This window comes from Mustelus asterias, chromosome 29, assembly GCF_964213995.1.
Source record: "Mustelus asterias chromosome 29, sMusAst1.hap1.1, whole genome shotgun sequence".
NCBI lineage: Eukaryota > Metazoa > Chordata > Chondrichthyes > Carcharhiniformes > Triakidae > Mustelus > Mustelus asterias.
In genome coordinates, this window is record NC_135829.1 from 490,114 (window position 1) to 515,338 (window position 25,225).

General features: G+C 45.2%; 1 protein-coding gene across 4 annotated transcripts in view; it reads right to left on the minus strand.

Annotated features, from left to right (window-relative positions):
• lrrc49 (leucine rich repeat containing 49) overlaps positions 1-24,411 on the minus strand; it is a 240,418-nt gene extending 216,007 nt beyond the window's left edge. For 3 of the 4 annotated variants that reach the window (XM_078199861.1, XM_078199862.1, XM_078199864.1), the window contains exons 1-5: positions 24,294-24,411; positions 16,786-16,857; positions 8,722-8,809; positions 1,652-1,819; positions 183-288 (exon numbers count right to left, since the gene is read on the minus strand). In XM_078199861.1, coding sequence (XP_078055987.1) covers positions 183-288; positions 1,652-1,819; positions 8,722-8,809; positions 16,786-16,857; positions 24,294-24,335 — 476 coding nt within the window. In that variant the 5' untranslated portion in view covers positions 24,336-24,411. The remainder of the gene's footprint in view (positions 1-182; positions 289-1,651; positions 1,820-8,721; positions 8,810-16,785; positions 16,858-24,293) is intronic. The other variant, XM_078199863.1, reaches the window with a different exon arrangement.
• Between the last annotated feature and the right edge of the window lie 814 nt (positions 24,412-25,225).

Sequence of the window (25,225 nt, forward strand, 5' to 3'; positions counted from 1 at the left end):
TATAGTTTGAAGAAAGGAAGAGCACGAAGCACAAGACTATTCTGCGTGTTAAAGCACACATGACAAACTTGGGGACTTTTCTTCATTTACTAACAAACATCTTCATTTTCTTGGGATCCTTCAAATCACACACACCACTACCCCACCATGAAAAAATGTTTCTCATATTCCAAAATACTGACCTGTCTAAATTTAGCCTATCAGAATGCTCGGCCCTTTCCTCTGGTGTGCGGTAAACAACAGGAATTCCAGGTGTTGATGGTGTCTCAGAAAAAATTACATGGTCACCTGGGAGATAATAATCATGCCAGTTATGGAGACATCTATGACATATTTAGAACAGATTATCATGGAGCATTATAAACCCCATTAGGATACACTGTATTAAACATACAAACCAAAGAAAAATCACTCCAAGTAAATAAATTATAAACATAGAAAAACTACAGCATAAAACAGGCCCTTCGGCCCGAACATATCCCTACCTTTTAGGCCTACCTATAACCCTCCATCCTATTAAGTCCCATGTACTCATCCAGGAGTCTCTTAAAAGACCCTATTGTGTTCGCCTCCACCACCACTGACGGCAGCCGATTCCACTCGCCCACCACCCTCTGTGTGAAAAACTTCCCCCTAACATTTCCCCTGTACCCCCCAGCACCTTAAACCTGTGTCCTCTCGTAGCAGCCATTTCCACCCTGGGAAAAAGCCTCTGAGAGTCCACCCGATCTATGCCTCTCAACATCTTATATACCTCTATTAGGTCTCCTCTCATCCTACGTCTCTCCAAGGAGAAAAGACCGAGCTCCCTCAGCCTATCCTCATAAGGCATGCCACTCAATCCAGGCAACATCCTTGTAAATCGCCTCTGCACCTTTTCAATCTTTTCCACAACCTTCCTGTAATGAGGCGACCAGAACTGAGCACAGTACTCCAAGTGGGGTCTGACGAAATTATAAACATCCTGGAATTAAGTCAATTCTACAGGCTGGAGAAGCAAGGCAAAAATAGAAAAATGTTATTTTAATACTCCTTTGAGTGAAGATGATTTTTCAATTTTGACAAAATTCATAGGAGGCAGGCATTCAGACTTGCAAGCCTGTTCTATCATTCAGTCAGATCAACCTTACCTGTATCCTAATTCCATCTAACCAGCTTAGTTCCATAACTCTTGATGCCTTTGCCAAAAGGATATTAAACTCATTTTGAAATTTTCAGTTGAGAGTCAGCCTCATCAGCTTTTTGATGAAAGAGTTCCAAATTTCCACTGACTCCTCTGTGAAGAAAGGCTTCCTGACAGAGCTTTAATTTTTAGGTTATACCCCCTGTCCTGGATTTGCCCCATCAGAGAAAATACCTATTTATCCTTTTACATCTTTTAATCATCTTAAATCTTCTATTTCATCATGATATCATAAGAAATAGGATTCCTCCGTTATATTCAAGGGAATAAAAGCCTAACCCATGCAGCAAGCCTGCTTGTAAAGTTTTAACCCTTTTATGTAAAAACGCACACACGCACACACACAGGCACACACGGTAGGTGGAACATTACTTCCATCCTTTGTATTCCAGTCCCCATGGGATAAAGGCCAACACTCCATCAGCCTTTTTACAAACTGAAACAGTATGATTTATAAACTCTCAGTACCTGGTAAGTACGGCAGGGTTCCTTGAGATGGGGAAGGGACAGCGCTACGAGAGCCCTGTCGTGACTTGCATTTTACTGACAGGGGAACATGCGACGGCATGTCTCCAGCTGTTACCCGCGACATTGATTCAGAGTAGTAGTGGGATGGATCATCATGGCATATTGTGTCTGTAAACGACATAAAAACTGGATGCAGCATCTTCACATGTGCAGTCTGCCTCACTATAACATGTGCACTTGACACACTGTTTAATGTGGAGCTCTACCAATTTACATTCAAATAATTCAATTCAACACAACAAAGAAATGACCTTCAACTGCAACAATAGAAAACACATGCAATAGTAAGTGAATAGAAAACAGAACGTCTACTATTTTTGTTTGCTGAGTTGCCTAGAGATTCAAGCCCTTTTTTGGAGAAGCAGTATTTTTCATGATAAATATTAGCATCTAATTTTTAAATACCTCAGCAGTTCAGTAACTAGCTGTTTTGAATCTGTTCCCTTCCATTTTTGCATTTTAATATGAAGTCCAGTTGCATCATTAGAGCTCACGAGCTGAGAGGTCCCCCAATCTGCTCCTTTGAGAAACTTACTTTGCCAGAAACCCAGTTTCAAGGACGCTTGAGGACTTTGATGCAATGACAGAAAACTTCACAGAACTGCAGAATTCAGAACAAAATAGATTTTAAAAGATTTTGAAGCAGGGAGAAAGGACTGAGTCTCGATTGATTAACTTCTCGATGGCAGCAAGGAACCAGGGTTCACGAGTATACATGCAGACCAGAAGACAAATAACGTTCTAGCTTAACAAAGACATTTGAACTGTGTATTGAAAATGTTTGTAAACACAAAAAATTTGCAACAGGCACTAGAATTTTGGGAGTGAAGTGAGGAAAGGGCCTGAGGAAGTTGAGGGGAGTGCTTCGGGCCAGTGATGGAGAAAATAGATTGCGGAAACATTGTTTGCTCATGAGCTACAGTTAACACTCTCCTGATAATTTAATCACATACACCCATCCTCTGACCCCACCCCAGGAAGTGGAGAATCTTGGTTCAAACTCATTAATATCAAAAGTTTAACATGACATGTATTGCACATGCTCTTCAGCTCCATAAACTCTCTGGAAAGTCTACTCCATTCTCACTCACTGAAATATTGCTTCTGCAGATTTATTTTGATTTTACCTCTGTTCAAGCGCAAGTCATGTTGCCTGCTTCTACTGTTCTAGACAAGATGAAATAGCCCATTGTTGTAGCTAACCCCTTTAAGGGGCATGTGACCCAATCACCCAATGGGGACCGAATGTGGGGACCTTGGGACAGAACGTGGGCTTTTACAGCCAGATTGATCGGAGAATGGAGAATGAATGCATTGATTATAGAGTATTCTGTGTATAATTGTAAAAAAAACAGTTCTGGATACAGAACTGGCTCGTTCATAGATGCGTGGACCTGCAGAGTTTCACTGGCTGTCTTGTCTGGAGACAATACACATCTTTTTAGCCTGTCTTGATGCTCTCTCCACTCACATTGTTTTGTTTCTTAAAGACTTGATTAGTTGTAAGTATTCGCATTCCAACCATTATTCATGTAAATTGAGTCTGTGTCTTTATAAGCTCTGTTTGTGAACAGAATTCCCACTCACCTGAAGAAGGGGCTTAGAGCTCCGAAAGCTTGTGTGGCTTTTGCTACCAAATAAACCTGTTGGACTTTAACCTGGTGTTGTTAAACTTCTTACGTCGTTCATAGAAGACAGAGGGTAGCAGTGGAAGGGTGCGTTTCCGAATGGAGGGCTGTGACTAGTGGCATTCCTCGGGGATCAGTGCTGGGACCTTTGCTGTTTGTAATTTATATAAATGATTTGGAAGAAAATGTAACTGGTTTGATTAGTAAGTTTGTGGACAACACAAAGATCGGTGGATTTGCGGATAGCAACGAGGACTGTCAGAGGATACAGCAGGATATAGATCAGTTGGAGACTTGGGCAGAGAGATGGCAGATGGAGTTTAATCCTGACAAATGTGAGGTAATGCATTTTGGAAGGTCTAATACAGATGGGAAATGTACAGTAAATGGCAGAACCCTTAAAGAGTATTTATAGGCAGAGGGATCTTGGTGTCCAGGTACACGGGTCACTGCAAGTGGCAACACAAGTGGAGAAGGTAGTCAAAAAGGTAAACGGCATGCTTGCCTTCATCGGCTGGGGCATTGAGTTTAAAAATTGGCAAGTCATGTTGCAGCTTTACAGAACCCTAGTTAGGCTGCACTTGGAATGTAATATTTAATTCTAGTCGCCACACTACCAGAAGGATGTGGAGGCTTTGGAGAGGGTGCAGAAAAGATTTACCAGGATGTTGCCTGGTATGGAGGGCATCAGCCAAGAGGAGAAGTTGGAGAAACTTGGATTGGTCTCACTGGAACGAAGGAGGTTGAGGGGTGACCTGATAGAAGTCTACAAGATCTCAGGGACAGGACTGGATACTCCAGGTGCCGGGATTCAGATGTTTCAGGAAGGACAGGGAGGGAGACAAGAGAGGGGGTGGAGTGGCACAGCTGTAGAGAAGGTGTATGCTGTGGAGGGATTGTCCACCGAGTCTCTGTGGGTGGAAGTTCAGAGTGGGAAGAGGTCGATCACTTTGCTGGGAGTTTTCTATTGGCCGCCCAATAGTAACAGGGAGGTGGAGGAGCAGATAGGGAAACAGATCCTGGAGAGCTGCAATAATAGCAGAGTTGTTGTGATGGGAGACTTTAATTTCCCAAACATAGATTGGAATATCCCTAGGGTAAGGGGATTGGATGGGGAGGAGTTCGTTAGGTGTGTTCAGGAGGGTTTCCTGACACAGCATGTGGACAAGCCTAAAAGAGGAGAGGCTGTACTTGATCTGATACTGACCAATGAACCTGGACAGGTGTCAGATCTCTCAGTGGGAGAGCATCTTGGGGATAGCGATCATAACTCTATCTCCTTTCTGCTTGCATTGGAAAAAGAGAGGATCAGGCAAGCGAGGAAAACGTTTATATGGAGTAAGGGGAAATATGAAGACATAAGGCAGCAAATTAGAGGAGTGAATTGGAAGGTGGTATTCTCGGGCAAATGTACTGAAGAGAGGTGGCAGTTTTTCAAGGAATGTCCATCTAGCGTTCTACAGGACAATGTTCCGAGCAGACAGGGAGGAGTTGGTAGGTTAAAGGAACCGTGGTGCACGAAAGCTGTGCGGGACCTAGTCGAGAAGAAAAGGAAAGTGTATAAAAGGTTCAGAGAGCTTGGCGAAGATAGGGATCTGGATGAGTATACGGCTTGTGGGAAGGGACTAAAGAAGGAAATTAGGAGAGCCAGAAGGGGTCACGAGAAGGCCTTGGCAGGTAGGATTAAGGAAAACCCTAAGGCGTTCTATAAATATGTGAAGAGTAAAAGGATGAGACGTGAAGGAATAGGGCCTATAAAAGGTGAAGGCGGGAAAGTCTGTACAGAACCAGTAGAAATGGCAGAGGTGCTTAATGAGTATTTTGCCTCGGTTTTCACAGAGGAGAAGGACCTGGGTGGATGTACTGCGGGCTTGTGGTGGACTGAAAAGATTGAGTATGTGGACTTTAACAAAGAGGTTGTGCTGAAATCTTTGAATGGCATCAAGATAGATAAGTCGCCGGGTCCGGATGGGATGTACCCCAGGTTACTGTGGGAGGCGAGGGAAGAGATTGCAGAGCCTCTGGCGATGATCTTTTCGTCGTCGATGGAGACGGGAGAGGTGCCGGAGGATTGGAGGATTGCGGATGTGGTTCCTATTTTCAAGAAGGGGAATAGGGATAGCCCAGGAAATTACCGACCGGTGAGTCTAACCTCAGTGGTTGGTAAGCTGATGGAGAAGATCCTGAGGGACAACATTTATGAGCATTTAGAGAGGTTTAGTATGCACTCAGCATGGCTTTGTCAAAGGCAGATCGTGCCTTACGAGCCTGGTGGAGTTCTTCGAAAATGTGACTAAACACATTGACGAAGGGAAAGCAGTAGATGTGGTTTATATGGATTTTAGCAAGGCGTTCGATAAGGTCCCCCATGCAAGGCATCTCGAAAAAGAGAGAGGGCATGGGATCCAAGGGGCTGCTGCCCTGTGGATCCAGAACTGGCTTGCCCAAAGGAGGCAGAGAGTGGGTATAGATGGGTCTTTTTCTAAATGGAGGTCGGTCACCAGTGGTGTGCCCCAGGGATCTGTTCTGGGACCCTTGCTGTTTGTCATTTTCATAAATGACCTGGATGAGGAAGTGGAGGGATGGGTTGGTAAGTTTGCCAACGACACGAAGGTTGGTGGGGTTGTGGATTGTCTGGAGGGATGTCAGAAGTTACAGAGGGACATAGATAGGATGCAAGACTTGGCGGACAAGTGGCAGATGGACTTCAACCCAGATAAATGTGTAGTGGTCCATTTTGGCAGGTCAAATGGGATGAAGGAGTACAATATAAAGGGAAAGACTCTTAGTACTGTAGAGGATCAGAAGGACCTTGGGGTCCGGGTCCATAGGACTCTAAAATCGGCCCCGCAGGTGGAGGAGGTGGTTAAGAAGGCGTATGGTGTGCTGGCCTTTATCAATCGAGGGATTGAGTTTAGGAGTCCGGGGATAATGATGCAGCTATATAAGACCCTCGTCAGACCCCACTTGGAGTACTGTGCTCAGTTCTGGTCGCCTCATTACAGGAAGGATGTGGAAAAGATTGAAAGGGTGCAGAGGAGATTTACAAGGATGTTGCCTGGATTGAGTGGCATGCCTTATGAGGATAGGCTGAGGGAGCTCGGTCTTTTCTCCTTGGAGAGACGTAGGATGAGAGGAGACCTAATAGAGGTGTACAAGATGTTGAGAGGTATAGATCGGGTGGACCCTCAGAGGCTTTTTCCCAGGGTGGAAATGGCTGCTACGAGAGGACACAGGTTTATGGTGCTGGGGGGTAGGTACAGGGGAAATGTTAGGGGGAAGTTTTTCACATAGAGGGTGGTGGGCGAGTGGAATCGGCTGCCGTCAATGGTGGTGGAGGCAAACTCAATAGGGTCTTTTAAGAGACTCCTGGATGAATACATGGGACTTAATAGGATGGAGGGTTATAGGTAGGCCTTAGAAACTTAGAATCTTAGAAACCCTACAGTGTAGAAAGAGGCCATTCGGCCCATCGAGTCTGCACCGACCACAATCCCACCCAGGCCCTACCCCCATATCCCTACATATTTACCCACTAATCCCTCTAACCTACGCATCCCAGGACACTAAGGGCAATTTTTTAGCTTGGCCAATCAACCTAACCCGCACATCTTTGGACTATGGGAGGAAACCGGAGCACCCGGAGGAAACCCACGCAGACACGAGGAGAATGTGCAAACTCCACACAGACAGTGACCCAAGCCGGGAATCGAACTCAGGTCCCTGGAGCTGTGAAGCAGCAGTGCTAACCACTGTGCTACCGTGCCTAAAAGGTAGGGATATGTTCGGCACAACTTGTGGGGCCAAAGGGCCTGCTTTGTGCTGTAGTTTTTCTATGTTTCTAAGATTATGAGGGGCATGGACAGAGTGGATAGTCAGAAGCTTTTTCCCAGGGTGGAAGAGTCAATTACTAGGAGGCACAGGTTTAAGGTGTGAGGGGCAAGATTTAAAGATGTACAAGGCAAGTTTTTTTACACAGAGGGTGGTGAGTGCCTGGAACTCGCTGTCGGGTGAGATAGTGGAAGCAGATACGATAGTAACTTTTAAGAGGCGTCTTGACAAATACAAGAATAGCTTGGGAATAGAAGGATATGGTCCCCGGAAGGATAGGGGGCTTTAGTTCAGTTGGGCAGCTTGGTCAGTCCAGGCTTGGAGGGCCGAAGGGACTGTTCCTGTGCTGTAATTTTCTTGTTTGTTAGCTAACTGGTGGTCGCCAATTATTGCCTTTACTGCACCGTCATAATCTATATTATCCAGTTCCTCTAGAATTCTAAAAACTGCAATCATATCATTCAGGTATGTAAATATGAACAAGTTTGGAATGTTGGAAAACTTTCAAAACATCATATTTTCAAGGAAAACACCATTTCAGTCATCAGCACATGAGGTCACCTCCATGACATAGCAAAGAATAACATTACGCCACGTGTGGAACTGAATGGCTGGCCTGAATTTTATTAGAAACCAAACGATATCTATCATCAAGATATGCATTAGTAAAATCAGTCAAATTATGTGGATGAGCGATGGACACGTTACTTTCATGCTAATCTAGATATTTACAAAACCATAAAAGCTAGAAAATTTAAAAAATATGTGGAAAATGCCAGAACATTGCAGATCAGTGATCTAGAGAAACATGAGCATTTCAGATGGAAAAATAATGTTCTGGGCCTGATAAAGCATAGAAAGATAGAAGATAGGAGTAGGAGTAGGTCATTCAGCCTTTCAAGATGGCACCATCTTCAACGTGATCATGGCTGATCCTCTATCTCAACGTCATACTCTCATTCCCTCTGACACTTTTAGAGTCTAGAAATCTATTTCCTTCTTAAATATACTCAAGAGACTTGGCCTCCACAACCTTCTGTGATAGAGAATTTCACAAGTTCACCATCCTCTGAGCAAAGAAGCTTCTCCTCATCTCAGTCCTAAATGGCTGACCCTGTATTGAAACTGTAACCACTTGTTCTAGAACGTGCCCAGCCAGAGGAAACAACATCCTTCTATCCAGTCTGCCCAGTTCGGTCAGAATTTTATATGTTTCAATGAAATCCCCTCTCATTCTTCTAAACTCCAGTGAATACAGACCTAACAAGCATGTTAACTGGATGCTGACCCATCTTTCTCAAGTGTGACTGCCCTGCTGCCAGGTTCTAGCAATTTCAACTATCTCTCCCGTGCTAATTGCAGGCCATGTCCTGCACCCTCTTTTATGTTGTATAGGTTGTGCCTTTAACGCTGTACCATGCTAGTGAACACTGTTTTCTGAATCGCCACCATGACCATTTCACCACTGAAAAAGCTACAACAGTTATTCATAAGCCCAAACTCACAATCGGAGGAGCTGCATACAAATAAAAGCTGGCTGAGATATCTTACCTGGTTTGCAAAGGAAATTCTTGTCACCATCCACATTTAAAAGCTTATTATGTGAAGGAAGTAGTTCCTTGTTCAATCTACAGTCTACCTGCAAAAAAAAGTAATTAACCTTTTTGCGGAATCGGATAAATGGAGCTTTAGACACTGAATTTTGAATTTCTTTCACAGTCCTGAACACTGAATGTAATTGCAAAACAATCGTAAAATATTAAAATGAAAATGACTAGATTTTCACAAGGTTGAAGTCAACCCATTTGTTCCAGAGAGATATGGAACATTCCAACTCAGGTCATCAATTATCATGCAATCAAGAAAAGATTCCAGTGTGTAAAATAAAATCTGAAATATAGAGATAACAAGAGTTAAGTAAAACATTTCAGTTAACGTCCTATTACAATAAAATGACGTCAGCAAAGGACAGTGGCTGATTAGTGAGTAGGTGAGTCTGTACTTAATTAAGTCAAGTTTATTTCTGTTAAGTCAAGAGGCACAGCAGGGCATTTTATTTTCATGAAATGCTCACCCTGTTCCACTTTGCAACTCCAGAAGACTTCTTATTTCCTGAAGAAGCACATGTGCAGGAAGCATCATCAGCCAGAGCAGCTTGAGCTCCGAGCTCTGAGTTTCCAAGCTTGAGCAGTAACTGGCATCACTTTGATGTACCTTGTGGTTGAGAATTTTGTGGATGGTATATTTCTGGATGTGACACGGCATAGATTAAGATTATGCGGATAGATAGGGAATGCGTAAACAGTCAATCAAGGAGGATAAGGCACAAGTGCAGGAGACCCCATGTGCATCTCACTCTCCAACCAGTACTCAGTTCTGATTACTGAGACATATTGTTTCTGTGGGAAGCACGGCCAGTCTCAAGTCCATGGCAGGCTCAGTTGTAAGGGGCAGGAGGAAATTTGGGAAAGCAATGTTAAGAGGAAGTTCTATAATTAGGGGAGCAAACAGACAATTCTGCAGCTACAGACTGGAACCAGGATTGTATGCTGCCTCCCTGGTGCCAGGATCAAAGATGTCACTGAGTGACTGCAGAGTACTAAGGGGGAAGGATGGGCAACCAAAGGGTATGGTCAATATTGGTACCAAGAACATAGGTTGAAATGGAGATGAAGTCCTGCAGGCAAATTACAAGGAACTAGAAAATAAACTAGCCAGTAGGACCCCAAAAGTAATAATCTGCAGATTACTGCTGCTCGGTAGTGAGTATAACAGTCAGAGGATATAGTTGATGAATGCATGGCGAGGTGGAGGAGGAGGGGTTTAGATTCCTGGAACCAGTTCTAGGACAGACGGGATCTGTACAGGCCAGGTGGGCTGTACCTGAACACAGCCAGGACCATTGCCCATGCAAGGCAGTTTGCCAGAGCTATTGCGCAGGATATAAACTAATTTGAGGATATGGGAACCAGGAGGTAATGGTAGTGAGAAAAAAAACAAGGTGCACAAAGAATTAGGAGAAACAGAGGAATTTGGAGCAGGGGTAGGCAAATTCAGGCCTTTGAGCCTGCTCCGCCATTCAATCAGATCATGACAGATCTCTCCCTGGACTCAAATCCACCTCCCCACCGTTGCCCATATCCTCTTATACCTTCTTTTTAATTAGAAATATATCTATCTCCTTTTTGAAACCATTCAACAATTAACCCGAACAGGCGCCAGAGTGTGGCGACTAGGGGAATTTCACAGTAATTTCATTGCAGTGTTAATGTAAGCCTTACTTGTGACTAATAAATTAATTTTAAAACTAGACACAATACTCCAGATGTGATCTCACCAACACCCCATACAATTGCAATGGTGCAGCAAATAACACAAATTAACCACCCTCTGCAAGAAGTAGTTCCTCCTCATCTCAGTTTTAAACCTACTGCCTCTCAACCTATACCTGTGACCTCTTGTTCTAGACTGCCCCATAAGAGGAAACATTTGGTCTACATTTACTTTATCAATCCCTTTCAGAATTGTATACACATCAATCAGATCCCTGCTAATCCTTCCAAACTCCAGCGAGTACAAGCCCAAACTGTTTAATCTCCCCTCATACATCAACCCTTTCATCCCTGGAATTAATCCAGTGAACCTCCTCTGAACTGCCGACAATGCGATCACATCCTTCCTCAAATAAGGAGACTGAGGAGACGGGCAGCAGGGTGGCACAGTGGTTAGCACTGCTGACTGACAGTGCCAGGGACCCGGGTTCAATTCCCGGTTTGGCTCACTGTCTGTGTGGAGTTTGCACATTCTCCCTGTGTCTGCGTGGGTTTCCTCCAGGTGCTCCAGTTTCCTCCCACAGTCCAAACGACGTGCTGGTTGGTGCATTGACCCAAACAGGCACCAGAGTATGGTGACAAGGGGAATTTCACAGTAATTTCATTGCAATGTTAATGTAAGCCTTACTTGTGAGTAATAAATAAACACAATACTCCAGATGTGGTATCACCAACACCCTATACAATTGCAACAACATTACTTTTATACTCCAGTCCCTTTGCAATAAATGAAAACATCCCATTAGTCTTTTTTATGACATGCTGTACCTGCATACCGACTTTCTGCAATTCATGAACACAGACAGCCAGATCCCTCAGCCTGGACACATTTTGAATCTGCTTTCCATTTAGGTCATCATTTGCCTTTCTATTTTTTCTGCCAAAATGAATAAGCTCACACTTATCCACATTAAACTCCACCTGCCAAATTTTGGCCCATTCTCCTAGCCTATCTGCTGGAATTGCGGATAGCGAAGAGCATTGTCGGGCAATACAGCAGGATATAGATAGGCTGGAAAATTGGACAGAGAGGTGGCAGATGGAGTTTAATCTGGATAAATGCAAAGTGATGCATTTTGGAAGAAATAATGTAGGGAGGAGTTATACAATAAATGGCAGAGTCATCAGGAGTATAGAAACACAGAGGGACCTAGGTGTGCAAGTCCACAAATCCTTGAAGGTGGCAACACAGGTGGAGAAGGTGGTGAAGAAGGCATATGGTATGCTTGCCTTTATAGGATGGGGTATAGAGTATAAAAGCTGGAGTCTGATGATGCAGCTGTATAGAACGCTGGTTAGGCCACATTTGGAGTACTGCGTCCAGTTCTGGTCGCCGCACTACCAGAAGGACGTGGAGGCATTAGAGAGAGTGCAGAGAAGGTTTACCAGGATGTTGCCTGGTATGGAGGGTCTTAGCTATGAGGAGAGATTGGGTAAACTGGGGTTGTATTCCCTGGAAAGACAGAGAATGAGGGGAGATCTAATAGAGGTGTACAAGATTATGAAGGGGATAGATAGGGTGAACAGTGGGAAGCTTTTTCCCAGATCAGAAGTGACGTTCACGAGGGGTCACGGGCTCAAGGTGAGAGGGGCGAAGTATAACTCAGATATCAGAGGGATGTTTTTTACACAGAGGGTGGTGGGGGCCTGGAATGCGCTGCCAAGTAGGGTGGTGGAGGCAGGCACGCTGACATCGTTTAAGACTTACCTGGAAAGTCAGGGAACCAAGAGGTGAAGGAATCAGTGGGAAGCGTAGCTGCTTAGGATTACAAAAAATCACGAAAAGACAGCACTCAGGAGAGGTTACGATAGTCCCCATCTCACAAAATATGACACAGTGTCTGGAAAGGCTCAGTAAACCAAGGTCCACCACACTACGAAAACAAAAAGGGACGGTCAATAGGGAATTAAAGGTGCTATATTTAAATGCCCGCAGTGTCCGGAACAAGATAGATGAGCTTGTGGCCCAGATTGTGACTGGCAGGTATGATGTGGTAGGCATCACAGAGACGTGGTTGCAGGGGGTTCAGGACTGGCAGTTAAACATCCAGGGATTCACAACCTATCGAAAAGACAGAGGGGTGGGTAGAGGGGGCGGGGTTGCCTTGTTAATTAGAAATGAAATTAAATCAATAGCACTAAACGACATAGGGTCAGACGATGTGGAGTCTGTGTGGGTAGAGTTGAGGAACCACAAAGGCAAAAAAACCATAATGGGAGTTATGTACAGGCCTCCTGACAGTGGTCAGGACCAGGGGCACAAAATGCACCACGAAATAGAAAGGGCATGTCAGAAAGGCAAGGTCACAGTGATCATGGGGGATTTCAATATGCAGGTGGACTGGGTAAATAATGTTGCCAGTGGACCCAAAGAAAGGGAATTCATTGAATGTTTACAGGATGGCTTTTTGGAACAGCTTGTGATGGAGCCCACGAGGGAACAGGCTATTCTGGACTTAGTGTTATGTAATGAGCCAGACGTGATAAAAGATCTTAAAGTAAGGGAACACTTAGGAAGCAGTGATCATAATATGGTAGAATTCAGTCTGCAATTTGAAAGAAGGAAGGCAGAATCAGATGTGAAGGTTCTACAGTTAAATAAAGGTAATTACAGGCGCATGAGGGAGGAACTGACAAAAATCGACTGGAAGCAGAGCCTAGTGGGAAAGACAGTAGAACAGCAATGGCAGGAGTTTCTGGGAGTAATTGAGGACACAGTGCAGAGGTTCATCCCAAACAAAAGAAAGGTTATCAGAGGGGGGATTAGGCAGCCATGGCTGACAAAGGAAGTCAGGGAATGCATCAAGGCAAAAGAGAGAGCCTATAATGTGGCAAAGAGTAGTGGGAAGTCAGAAGATTGGGAAGGCTATAAAAACAAACAGAGGATAACAAAGAGAGAAATAAGGAAGGAGAGGATCAAATATGAAGGTAGGCTAGCCAGTAACATTAGGAATGATAGTAAAAGTTTCTTTAAATACATTAAAAACAAACGGGAGGCAAAAGTAGACATTGGGCCGCTCCAAAATGACGCTGGTAATCTAGTGATGGGAGACAAGGAAATAGCTGAGGAACTTAATAAGTACTTTGCGTCAGTCTTCACAGTAGAAGACATGAGTAATATCCCAACAATTCAGGAAAGTCAGGGGGCAGAGTTGAATATGGTTGCCATCACAAAGGAGAAAGTGCTAGAGAAACTAAAAGGTCTGAAAATTGATAAATCTCCGGGCCCAGATGGGCTACATCCTAGAGTTCTAAAGGAGATAGCTGAAGAAATAGTGGAGGCGTTAGTTATGATCTTTCAAAAGTCACTGGAGTCAGGGAAAGTCCCAGAGGATTGGAAAATCGCTGTTGTAACCCCACTGTTCAAGAAGGGAACAAGAAAAAAGATGGAAAATTATAGGCCAATTAGCCTAACCTCAGTTGTTGGCAAAATTCTAGAATCCATCGTTAAGGATGAGATTTCTAAATTCTTGGAAGTGCAGGGTCGGATTAAGACAAGTCAGCATGGATTTAGTAAGGGGAGGTCGTGCCTGACAAACCTGTTAGAGTTCTTTGAAGAGATAACAAATAGGTTAGACCAAGGAGAGCCAATGGATGTTATCTATCTTGACTTCCAAAAGGCCTTTGACAAGGTGCCTCACGGGAGACTGCTGAGTAAAATGAGGGCCCATGGTATTCGAGGCAAGGTACTAACATGGATTGACGATTGGCTGTCAGACAGAAGGCAGAGAGTTGGGATAAAAGGTTCTTTCTCAGAATGGCAACCGGTGACAAGTGGTGTCCCGCAGGGTTCAGTGTTGGGGCCACAGCTGTTCTCTTTATATATTAACGATCTAGATGACGGGACTGGGAGCATTCTGGCCAAGTTTGCCGATGATACAAAGATAGGTGGAGGGGCAGGTAGTATTGAGGAGGTGGGGAGGCTGCAGAAAGATTTAGACAGTTTAGGAGAGTGGTCCAAGAAGTGGCTGATGAAATTCAACGTGGGCAAGTGCGAGGTCGTACACTTTGGAAAAAAGAATAGAGGCATGGACTATTTTCTAAACGGTGACAAAATTCATAATGCTAAAGTGCAAAGGGACTTGGGAGTCCTAGTCCAGGATTCTCTAAAGGTAAACTTGCAGGTTGAGTCCGTAATTAAGAAAGCAAATGTAATGTTGTCATTTATCTCAAGAGGCTTGGAATACAAAAGCAGGGATGTACTTCTGAGGCTTTATAAAGCACTGGTTAGGCCCCATTTGGAGTACTGTGAGCAATTTTGGGCCCCACACCTCAGGAAGGACATACTGGCACTGGAGCGGGTCCAGCGGAGATTCACACGGATGATCCCAGGAATGGTAGGCCTGACATACGATGAACGTCTGAGGATCGTGGGATTATATTCATTGGAGTTTAGGAGGTTGAGGGGAGATCTGATAGAAACTTACAAGATAATGAACGGCTTAGATAGGATGGACGTAGGGAAGTTGTTTCCATTAACAGGGGAGACTAGGACGCGGGGGCACAGCCTTAGAATAAAAGGGAGTCACTTTAGAACAGAGATGAGGAGAAATTTCTTCAGCCAGAGAGTGGTGGGTCTGTGGAATTCATTGCCACAGAGGGCTGTGGAGGCCGAGACGTTGAGCGTCTTCAAGACAGAAATTGATAAATTCTTGATTTCTCGAGGAATTAAGGGCTATGGGGAGAGAGCGGGTAAATGGAGTTGAAATCAACCATGATTGAATGGTGGAGTGGACTCGATGGGCCGAATGGCCTTACTTCCGCTCCTATGTCTTATGGTCTTATGGTCTTATGGATAGTCACATGAGCAGCCTGGGAATGGAGGGATACAAACGATTTGTCTAGTTGGACCAAGGAGCGGCACAGGCTTGGAGGGCCGAAGGGCCTGTTTCCTGTGCTGTACTGTTCTTTGTTTTTTGTTCTTTGTTCTATCTATATCTATGTCGGTAAAATCTTCATATCCTCTTCACTGCCTGCTTTCCCACCTATTTTAGTATCATCCGCAAATTTTGCTATGTTACACTCTGTTCCTGCTTGCAGATCATTTATATAGATTATATAGGAGAGACCGACAGCACTAAATAAATGGCATTATTGAAAGAAATACATCCTGTTGAAGTTTTTTATCTTGCACTGATCAGGACAAACTGGCAAGAATAACAAATCCCAAAAGGAACAACTCGTACGGCATGAGTATATTGTTCCCTTTGAGATCTGAGAAATACAAGAAAAAAGCTTTGACAGTATGTCTCTTTTTTCAGGAATACTCTGTATTAACAAACAACAAAATTATTAATAAGCATTAACTGATATCAGAGCCAGAGAAAATGCAATAAGATCTAATTTAGGTTTACAATGTATGTGTGTGAATACACAGAGTTGGTGATCTGTTGGTGCAGATAGCCAAGCAATGAGGTTGTGGCAATAACTGACTGAAAAAAAGGCAGGACTAGTTATGAAATATTCCTGGCTATATGATGTTCAGGAAAAATAGGGAAGGAAAAAAACAAGAAAGTTGCACAATAATGATTTGGAATATTACAATGGTGGAAAGAGGATGTTCTAGAGTGGTCAAGAATAGAATCTATTTATCACAGAATTCCCACTTTGCAGAAGGAAACTATTCGGCCCATCAAGTCAGTACCGATTCTCTGACAAAGTATCTTACCCAGGCCCTAACCCCTACCTTATCCCTATAACCCCACACATTTACTATGGTTATTCCACCTAACCTACATATCTTGGGAGACTAAAGGGCAATTTAGCATGGCCAATCCACCTAACCTGCACATCTTTGGACGGTGGAAGGAAACCAGAGCACCCAAAGGAAACCCAGCAGACACAAGGAGAACATACAAACTCTGCACATACAATGACCCAAGCCAGAAATCGAACCCAGGTCCCTGGCACTGTGAAGCAGCAGTGCTAACCACTGTGCCGCCCTGTTTCTAGCGAAGAAACAATGGAGAAACCATTGCACTACTGGGTGTATTCTATAGGCCATAAATTAGTGGAAAAGATACTGAGGATCAAATTTACAAGGAAATTACAGGGAGATGCAAAAACTATAGACTAGTGATAATGGGGACTTTCTAATTATCTCAACATAGAATGGTCACAAAGGCAAAAGAAATGTATATTAACAATATTTGTAGCCACTTGATTGTCAGTTTGGATCGAATGGATCGAATTCTATGGGTGTATTAACAATACCAAACAACTCAAGGTTCCTCAATGTAATCTCTGTAACATATTGGTCACTCATTGACAAACATCTATTTACCTGCTGCTTTTGAGATAATCGATCCCCGACAGTTGAAGCTTGCACGGTTAACTGAAGGCTACAAGTATTTATCTGCAAGCAAAACAATGGAATTACAGTAAATACATCAAATGGAATGTCATAATGAAGGGCAGTGTGAAAAGAAGTGATTAGTGTACAGTCCAAGCCGAGGAAATAAAATAAGACTTTGCTAAGTCTCATCAAAAAAAATCATTGCTACGTAGTGTGATGTGATTATGCTAAAAGTCACACTGCTCCACTTCCTAATATATAAAAGCTTAACTGAACATTTCGCTTCTCCTCTCTTCCTTCCCCAAAGCTGCTGACTTACACTGTTGCCTTCACAGATGCTAGCACCCCTCAATACTTTATCCAACTGACGAGGGGACAATGGTGAGGGAACTGAGAGCGAGGAGGTTAGCCCACAAATGGAGAAGGATTGTACACAGTGTAAGATGGAGAATAGACGGGTGATGGAGAAGGGGAGAGCTCAGACCAAAGGTTTGAGATGTGTCTATTTTAACGCCAGGAGTGTAGTGAATAAAATGGATGAGCTTAGAGTGTGGATCGATGCTTGGAAGTGTGATGTGGTGGCCATTACGGAGACTTGGGGACAGGGATAGGACTGGATACTTCAGGTGCCGGGCTTCAGATGTTTCAGAAATGACAGAGGGGGGGCGGGGGGGGGGGAGAGAGAGAGAGAGAGAGAGAGAGAGAGAGTAGCACTGCTGATCAGGGATCGTGTCACAGCTGTAGAGAAGGTGGAATCCATGGAGGGATTGTCTACGGAGTCTCTGTGGGTGGAAGTTCGGAGCGGGAAGGGGTCGATAACTTTGCTGGGTGTTTTCTACTGGCCGCCCAATAGTAACAGGGATGTTGAGAAGCAGATAGGGAAACAGATCCTGGAGAGATGTAGGAATAACAGGGTTGTCTTGATGGGAGACTTTAATTTCCCAAACATCGATTGGAATATCCCTAGGGTAAGGGGTTTGGATGGGGAGGAGTTTGTTAGGTGTGTTCAGGAGGGTTTCCTGACACAGCATGTGGATAAGCCTACAAGAGGAAAGGCTGTACTCGATCTGGTATTGGCAAATGAGCCTGGACAGGTGTCAGATCTCTCAGTGGGGGAGCATCTTGGGGATAGTGATCATAACTCTATCTCCTTTACGCTAGCATTGGAAAGAGATAGAAACAGGCAAGCTAGGAAAGTGTTTATCTGGAATAAGGGGAAATATGAAGCCATCAGGCAGGAGATTAGAGGCATAAATTGGAAGGAGGCATTCTCGAGGAAAAGTACCGAAGTAAGGTGGCAGATTTTCAAGGAGTGTTAAGACCATAAGACCATAAGACATAGGAGCGGAAGTAAGGCCATTCGGCCCATCGAGTCCACTCCACCATTCAATCATGGTTGATTTCAACTCCATTTACCCGCTCTCTCCCCATAGCCCTTAATTCCTCGAGAAATCAAGAATTTATCAATTTCTGTCTTGAAGACGCTCAACGTCTCGGCCTCCACAGCCCTCTGTGGCAATGAATTCCACAGACCCACCACTCTCTGGCTGAAGAAATTTCTCCTCATCTCTGTTCTAAAGTGACTCCCTTTTATTCTAAGGCTGTGCCCCCGCGTCCTAGTCTCCCCTGTTAATGGAAACAACTTCCCTACGTCCATCCTATCTAAGCCGTTCATTATCTTGTAAGTTTCTATCAGATCTCCCCTCAACCTCCTAAACTCCAATGAATATAATCCCACGATCCTCAGACGTTCATCGTATGTCAGGCCTACCATTCCTGGGATCATCCGTGTGAATCTCCGCTGGACCCGCTCCAGTGCCAGTATGTCCTTCCTGAGGTGTGGGGCCCAAAATTGCTCACAGTACTCCAAATGGGGCCTAACCAGTGCTTTATAAAGCCTCAGAAGTACATCCCTGCTTTTGTATTCCAAGCCTCTTGAGATAAATGACAACATTACATTTGCTTTCTTAATTACGGACTCAACCTGCAAGTTTACCTTTAGAGAATCCTGGACTAGGACTCCCAAGTCCCTTTGCACTTTAGCATTATGAATTTTGTCACCGTTTAGAAAATAGTCCATGCCTCTATTCTTTTTTCCAAAGTGTACGACCTCGCACTTGCCCACGTTGAATTTCATCAGCCACTTCTTGGACCACTCTCCTAAACTGTCTAAATCTTTCTGCAGCCTCCCCACCTCCTCAATACTACCTGCCCCCCCACCTATCTTTGTATCATCGGCAAACTTGGCCAGAATGCTCCCAGTCCCGTCATCTAGATCGTTAATATATAAAGAGAACAGCTGTGGCCCCAACACTGAACCCTGCGGGACACCACTTGTCACCGGTTGCCATTCTGAGAAAGAACCTTTGTCTGGAGTTCTGCATGACAATGTTCCGATGAGACACGGAGGTGTTGGTAGGTTACGGGAACCGTGGTGCACGAAAGCTGCGCTGAAGGGTTGTCAGGGAAAAAATCGGACCTCTCAGGGACAAAAGTGGGGAATTATGCTTGGAGCCAAAGAAGTAGGGGAGATCCTAAATGAATACTTTGCGTCGGTATTCACAAAGGAGAGGGATGTGTTGACTGGGAGTGTCTCGGAGGGGAGTGTTGAACCGTTGGAGAAAATCTCCATTACAAGGGAGGAAGTGTTAGGTTTGTTAGAGAATATAAAGACTGACAAATCCCCAGGGCCTGATGGAATCTATCCAAGGCTGCTCAGGGAGACGAGAGATGAAATCGCTGGGCCTCTGACGCAAATCTTTGTCTCTTCACTGGACACAGGTGAGGTCCCAGAGGATTGGAGGATAGCTAATGTGGTCCCGTTATTTAAGAAGGGTAGGAAGGATAACCCGGGTAATTATAGGCCGGTGAGCTTGACGTCCGTGGTGGGGAAGTTGTTGGAGAAGATTCTTGGAGATAGGATGTATGCGCATTTAGAAAGGAATAAACTCATTAACAATAGTCAGCATGGTTTTGTGAGAGGGAGGTCATGCCTCACTAACCTGGTGAAGTTTTTTGAAGAAGTGACTAGAATGGTTGACGAGGGAAGGGCCGTGGATGTCGTCTATATGGACTTTAGTAAAGCGTTTGACAAAGTCCCTCATGGTAGGCTGGTGAAAAAGGTTGGATCTCATGGGATAAAGGGGAGGTGGCTAAATGGGTGGAGAACTGGCTTGGTCACAGAAGACAGAGGGTGGTAGTGGAAGGGTCTTTTTCCAGCTGGAGGCCTGTGACTAGTGGTGTTCCGCAGGGCTCTGTATTGGGACCTCTGCTGTTTGTGATTTATATAAACGATCTGGAAGAAGGTGTAACTGGGGTGATCATTAAGTTTGCGGACGACACAAAATTGGCAGGACTTGCAGATAGTGAGGAGCATTGTCAGAGGCTACAGAAGGATATAGATAGGCTGGAAATTTGGGCAAAGAAATGGCAGATGGAGTTCAATCCTGATAAATGCAAAGTGATGCATTTTGGTAGAAATAATGTAGGGAGGAGCTATACGATAAATGGCAGAACCATAAAGGGTGTAGATACGCAGAGGGACCTGGGTGTGCAAGTCCACAGATCCTTGAAGGTGACGTCACAGGTGGAGAAGGTGGTGAAGAAGGCATATGGCATGCTTGCCTTTATAGGACGGGGCATAGAGTATAAAAGTTGGGGTCTGATGTTGCAGATGTATAGAACGTTGGTTCGGCTGCATTTGGAATACTGCGTCCAGTTCTGGTCGCCACACTACCAGAAGGACGTGGAGGCTTTGGAGAGAGTACAGAGGAGGTTTACCAGGATGTTGCCTGGTATGGAGGGGCTTAGTTATGAGGAGAGATTGGGTAAACTGGGGTTGTTCTCCCTGGAAAGACGGAGGATGAGGGGAGACTTAATAGAACATAGAACCGTACAGCACAGAACAGTCCCTTCGGCCCACGATGTTGTGCCGAGCTTTGTCTGAAACCCAGATCAAGCTATTTCCTCCCTATCATCCCGAAGTACTCCATGAGCCTATCCAATAGCTTCTTAAATGTTCCTAAAGTTTCTGACACCACTATCCCTGCAGGCAGTCCATTCCACGCCCCAACCACTCTCGATGAGTAAAGAACCTACCTCAGACATCCTTCCTATATCTCCCACCATGAACCCTATAGTTATGCCCCCTAGTTACCGCTCCATTCACCCGAGGAAATAGTCTTTGAACGTTCACTCTATCTATCCCCCTCATCATCTTATAAACCTCTATCAAGTCTCCTCTCAACCTCCTCCGCTCCAAAGAGAAAAGCCCAAGTTCCCTCAACCTTTCCTCATAAGACCTACCCTCCAAACCAGGTGTAGAGGGTATAAATAGAGGTTATAAAATTATGAAAGGCATAGATAGGGTGAACGGTGGATAGCTTTTCCCCAGGTCGGTGGTGACGTTCACGAGGGGTCATAGGTTCAAGGTGAAGGGGGGGGTGGGTTTAACACAGATATCGGAAGGACATATTTTACACAGAGGGTGGTGGGGGCCTGGAATGCGCTGCCAGGCAAGGTGGTGGAGGCGGACACACTGGGAACGTTTAAGACTTATCTAGATGGCCATATGAACGGAGTGGGAATGGAGGGATACAAAAGAATGGTCTAGTTTGGACCAGGGAGCGGCACGGGCTTGGAGGGCCAAAGGGCCTGTTCCTGTGCTGTATTGTTCTTTGTTTGTTCTGAACCTAGTCAAAAAGAAAAGGAAAGTGTACAAAAGGTTCAGAGAGCTAGGCGATGATAGGGATCTAGATGAGTATACGACTTGGAGGAAGGGACTTAAGAAAGAAATTAGGAGAGCCAGAAAGGGTCACGAGAAGGCCTTGGCAGGTAAGATTAAGGAGAACCCTAAGGCGTTCTATAAATATGTGAAGAGTAAAAGGATGAGATGTGAAGGAATAGGACCTATAAAAGGTGAAGGTGAGAAAGTCTGTACAGAACCGGAAGAAATAGCAGAGGTGCTAAATGAATATTCTAGCTCGGTATTCACGGTGGAAAAAGACCTGGGTGGTTGTACTACAGGATTGAGGCGGACTGAAAAGATTGAGTATGTGGACATTAAGAAAGAGGATGTGTTGGAAATTTTGAATAGCATCAAGATAGATAAGTCGCCGGGACCGGATGGGATGTACCCCAGGTTACTGTGGGAGGTGAGGGAAGAGATTGCAGAGCCTCTGGCGATGATCTTTGCGTCGTCGATGGAGACGGGAGAGGTTCCGGAGGATTGGAGGATTGCGGATGTGGTTCCTATATTCAAGAAAGGGAATAGGGATAGTCCAGGAAATTACCGACCGGTGAGTCTAACCTCAGTGGTTGGTAAGTTGATGGAGAAGATCTTGAGGGACAGGATTTATGAACATTTAGAGAAGTTTAGTATGCTCAAAAGTAGTCAAAAGGCTTTGTCAAAGGCAAATCGTGCCTTACGAGCCTGGTGGAGTTCTTTGAAAATGGGACTAAACACATTGACGGAGGAAAAGCAGTAGATGTGGTTTGCATGGACTTCAGCAAGGCGTTCAATAAGGTCCCCCATGCAAGACTTCTTGAGAAAGTGAGAGGGCATGGGATCCAAGGGGCTGTTGCCTTGTGGATTCAGAACTGGCTTGCCTGCAGAAGGCAGAGAGTGGTTGTAGATGGGTCTTTTTCTGAATGGAGGTCGGTCACCAGTGGTGTGCCCCAGGGATCTGTTCTAGGACCCTTACTGTTTGTCACTTTCATAAATGACCTGGATGAGGAAGTGGTGGGATGGGTTGGTAAGTTTGCTGACGACACGAAGGTTGGTGGTGTTGTGGATAAGTTGGAGGGATGTCAGAAGCTGCAGCGTGACATAGATAGGATGCAAGACTGGGTGGAGAAGTGGCAGATGGACTTCAACCCGGATAAATGTGTAGTGGTCCATTGTGGCAGGTCAAATGGGATGAAGGAGTATAATATCAAGGGTAAGACTCTTAGCAGTGTAGAGGATCAGAAGGACCTTGGGGTCCGGGTCCATAGGACTCTTAAATCGGCCTCGCAGGTAGAGGAGGTGGTTAAGAAGGCGTATGGTGTGCTGGCCTTCATCAATCAAGGGATTGAGTTTAGGAGTCAGGAGATAATGATGCAGCTTTATAAGACCCTCGTCAGACCCCACTTGGAGTACTGTGCTCAGTTCTGGTCGCCTCATTACAGGAGGGATGTGGAAATGATTGAAAGGGTGCAGAGAAGATTTACAAGGATGTTGCCTGGATTGGTTGGCATGCCTTATGAGGATAGGCTGAGGGAGCTCGGTCTTTTCTCCTTGGAGAGACGAAGGATGAGAGGTGACCTGATAGAGGTGTACAAGATGTTGAGAGGTATAGATCGGGTGGATTCTCGGAGGCTTTTTCCCAGGGCTGAAATGGCTGCTACGAGAGGACACAGGTTTAAGGTGCTGGGGAGTAGGTACAGAGGAGATGTCAGGGGTAAGTTTTTCACTCAGAGGGTGGTGGGCGTGTGGAATTGGCTGCCGTCAGTGGTGGTGGAGGCAAACTCGATAGGGTCTTTTAAGGGACTTCTGGATGAGTACATGGGACTTAATAGGATTGAGGGTTATAGGTAAGCCTATATATAAGCCTAGGTAGGTAGGGACGTGACCGGCGCAACTTGTGGGCCGAAGGGCCTGTTTGTGCTGTATTTTTTCTATGTTCTATCAGCCATGATCACATTAAGTGGCAGAGCTTCTCAAAGGGCTGAATGGCCTGCTCTGATATCTTATGTTCTTATGAATGGTAATATGATAATAACCAGATAATTTGTTTTTGTGATGTTGATTGAAGGATAAATATTAACCAGACCTTCACCAAATATTGCCGTGGAATGTTTTATGCCCACTTGAGGGGAATATATGAACTGAGGTGAGGAGAAATTTCTTCACCCACACCTGTGAAATTCGCTACCGCAGAAAGTAGTTGAGGCCAATACATTGTGGGTGGGATTTCACAGCCTCACTCGTCCCGAAATGGTAAAATCCCACCTGAGGTCAACGGACCTTTCCACAGTCCGCCCCTCGCCCGCTCCGATACCCATAGCGGGCGGGACGGTAAAATTCCAGCAGAAAACTGCTGTTTTCAAGAAGCAGTTAGATACAGCACTTGGGGTGAAGGCGATCAAAGGATGGGCGGCGGGGGGAGATCAGGCGACTGAGGTGGATGATCAGCCATGATCATAATGAATGGCAGAGCAGGTTCAAAGTGTTGAATGGCCTTCTCCTATTTGCTATGTAACAGGAGCCGCCATTCAATCTGTAAAGACTGCTGTCTTTCAGGTAGATCTTGGTTGTCCTGTATTCTAATTATCACCTTAACCCTTACGTAATAAAAATCTATCAATCTCAGTTTGAATTATTTTATCTTTCTTCCCAAGTTGCCACATTTATAGCCCATTCCAAGCTGGTTACAACCTCCCCTCCTCCGCCGACACTGCGGCGCTCCCTCGGTGAGCGTCGGGCCCCGTTTCCATGGTTACCGCGCGCCACTCACCGGGTTCCCGAGCAGCCGGGCCCGGTATTTGCTGGGCAGCATCTCCCCGGCCCCCGCTGTCGCTAACGCCCCGGCCTTTCCTCCGGTGGTTCCCGGTGTCTCGGTCTCGGTCCCGGCCCTCTGTCCAACACAAACCCACCCTCCCGCCGCCGCCGCCTCCCTGACAACAGGCACTTCCGGTGCCGGCAGGAGCCACACTTTCTCCTTCCCCGGAGAAGACGAGCCACAATAACCAGCCCCCCGACAACGGGGAGAATCAACCTCCATCCAGTTACTGTCAGAGATTACTATGTTTTTTTAATAAAAAGGGGAAATAGCAAAGCCCTTATAAACAAATTCCAATGTCTACGAAAAGGGCAATATTCAGGTCTTGTAAATTAAACAGCAGGTGTAGTCACTGTCACTAATTCATTGTGGAATATACAGAACTCTGAAATCCCCATGGCAATATGAAACTCATTCCATTAACAGGTTCAGGCAGTGGGCGATCGACCGGGTCGTCCATCCTGTCTGCCCCTCTACCGCGGCTACATTTGCGGCCAGGTGTCTCTGGAGAGGGAGCATGCGGTGTCCACGGGCGCGGTTGACGCCTTCCGCGACCGCTGGGCGCCGCAGGGGCTGGGGTGTATTATCGACCCCGATAATCACCTTTTGGTTTGACGTTTTAAGTTTCCTTTCGACTTTGTTTTTGGTTCGGGCTGTTCCCCCCTTCCTTTTGGGGAGCTGCCCCTTTTACTTTGTCCCTAAGTTAATTTGAGTTCGTTTACTTGATTGGTATCAAAAGAAATACAGAACTCTGAAATCCCCATGGCAATATGAAACTCATTCCATTAACAGGTTCAGGCAGTGGGCGATCGACCGGGTCGTCCATCCTGTCTGCCCTTTACCGCAGCTACGTTCGCAGCCAGGTGTCCCTGGAGAGGGAGCATGCG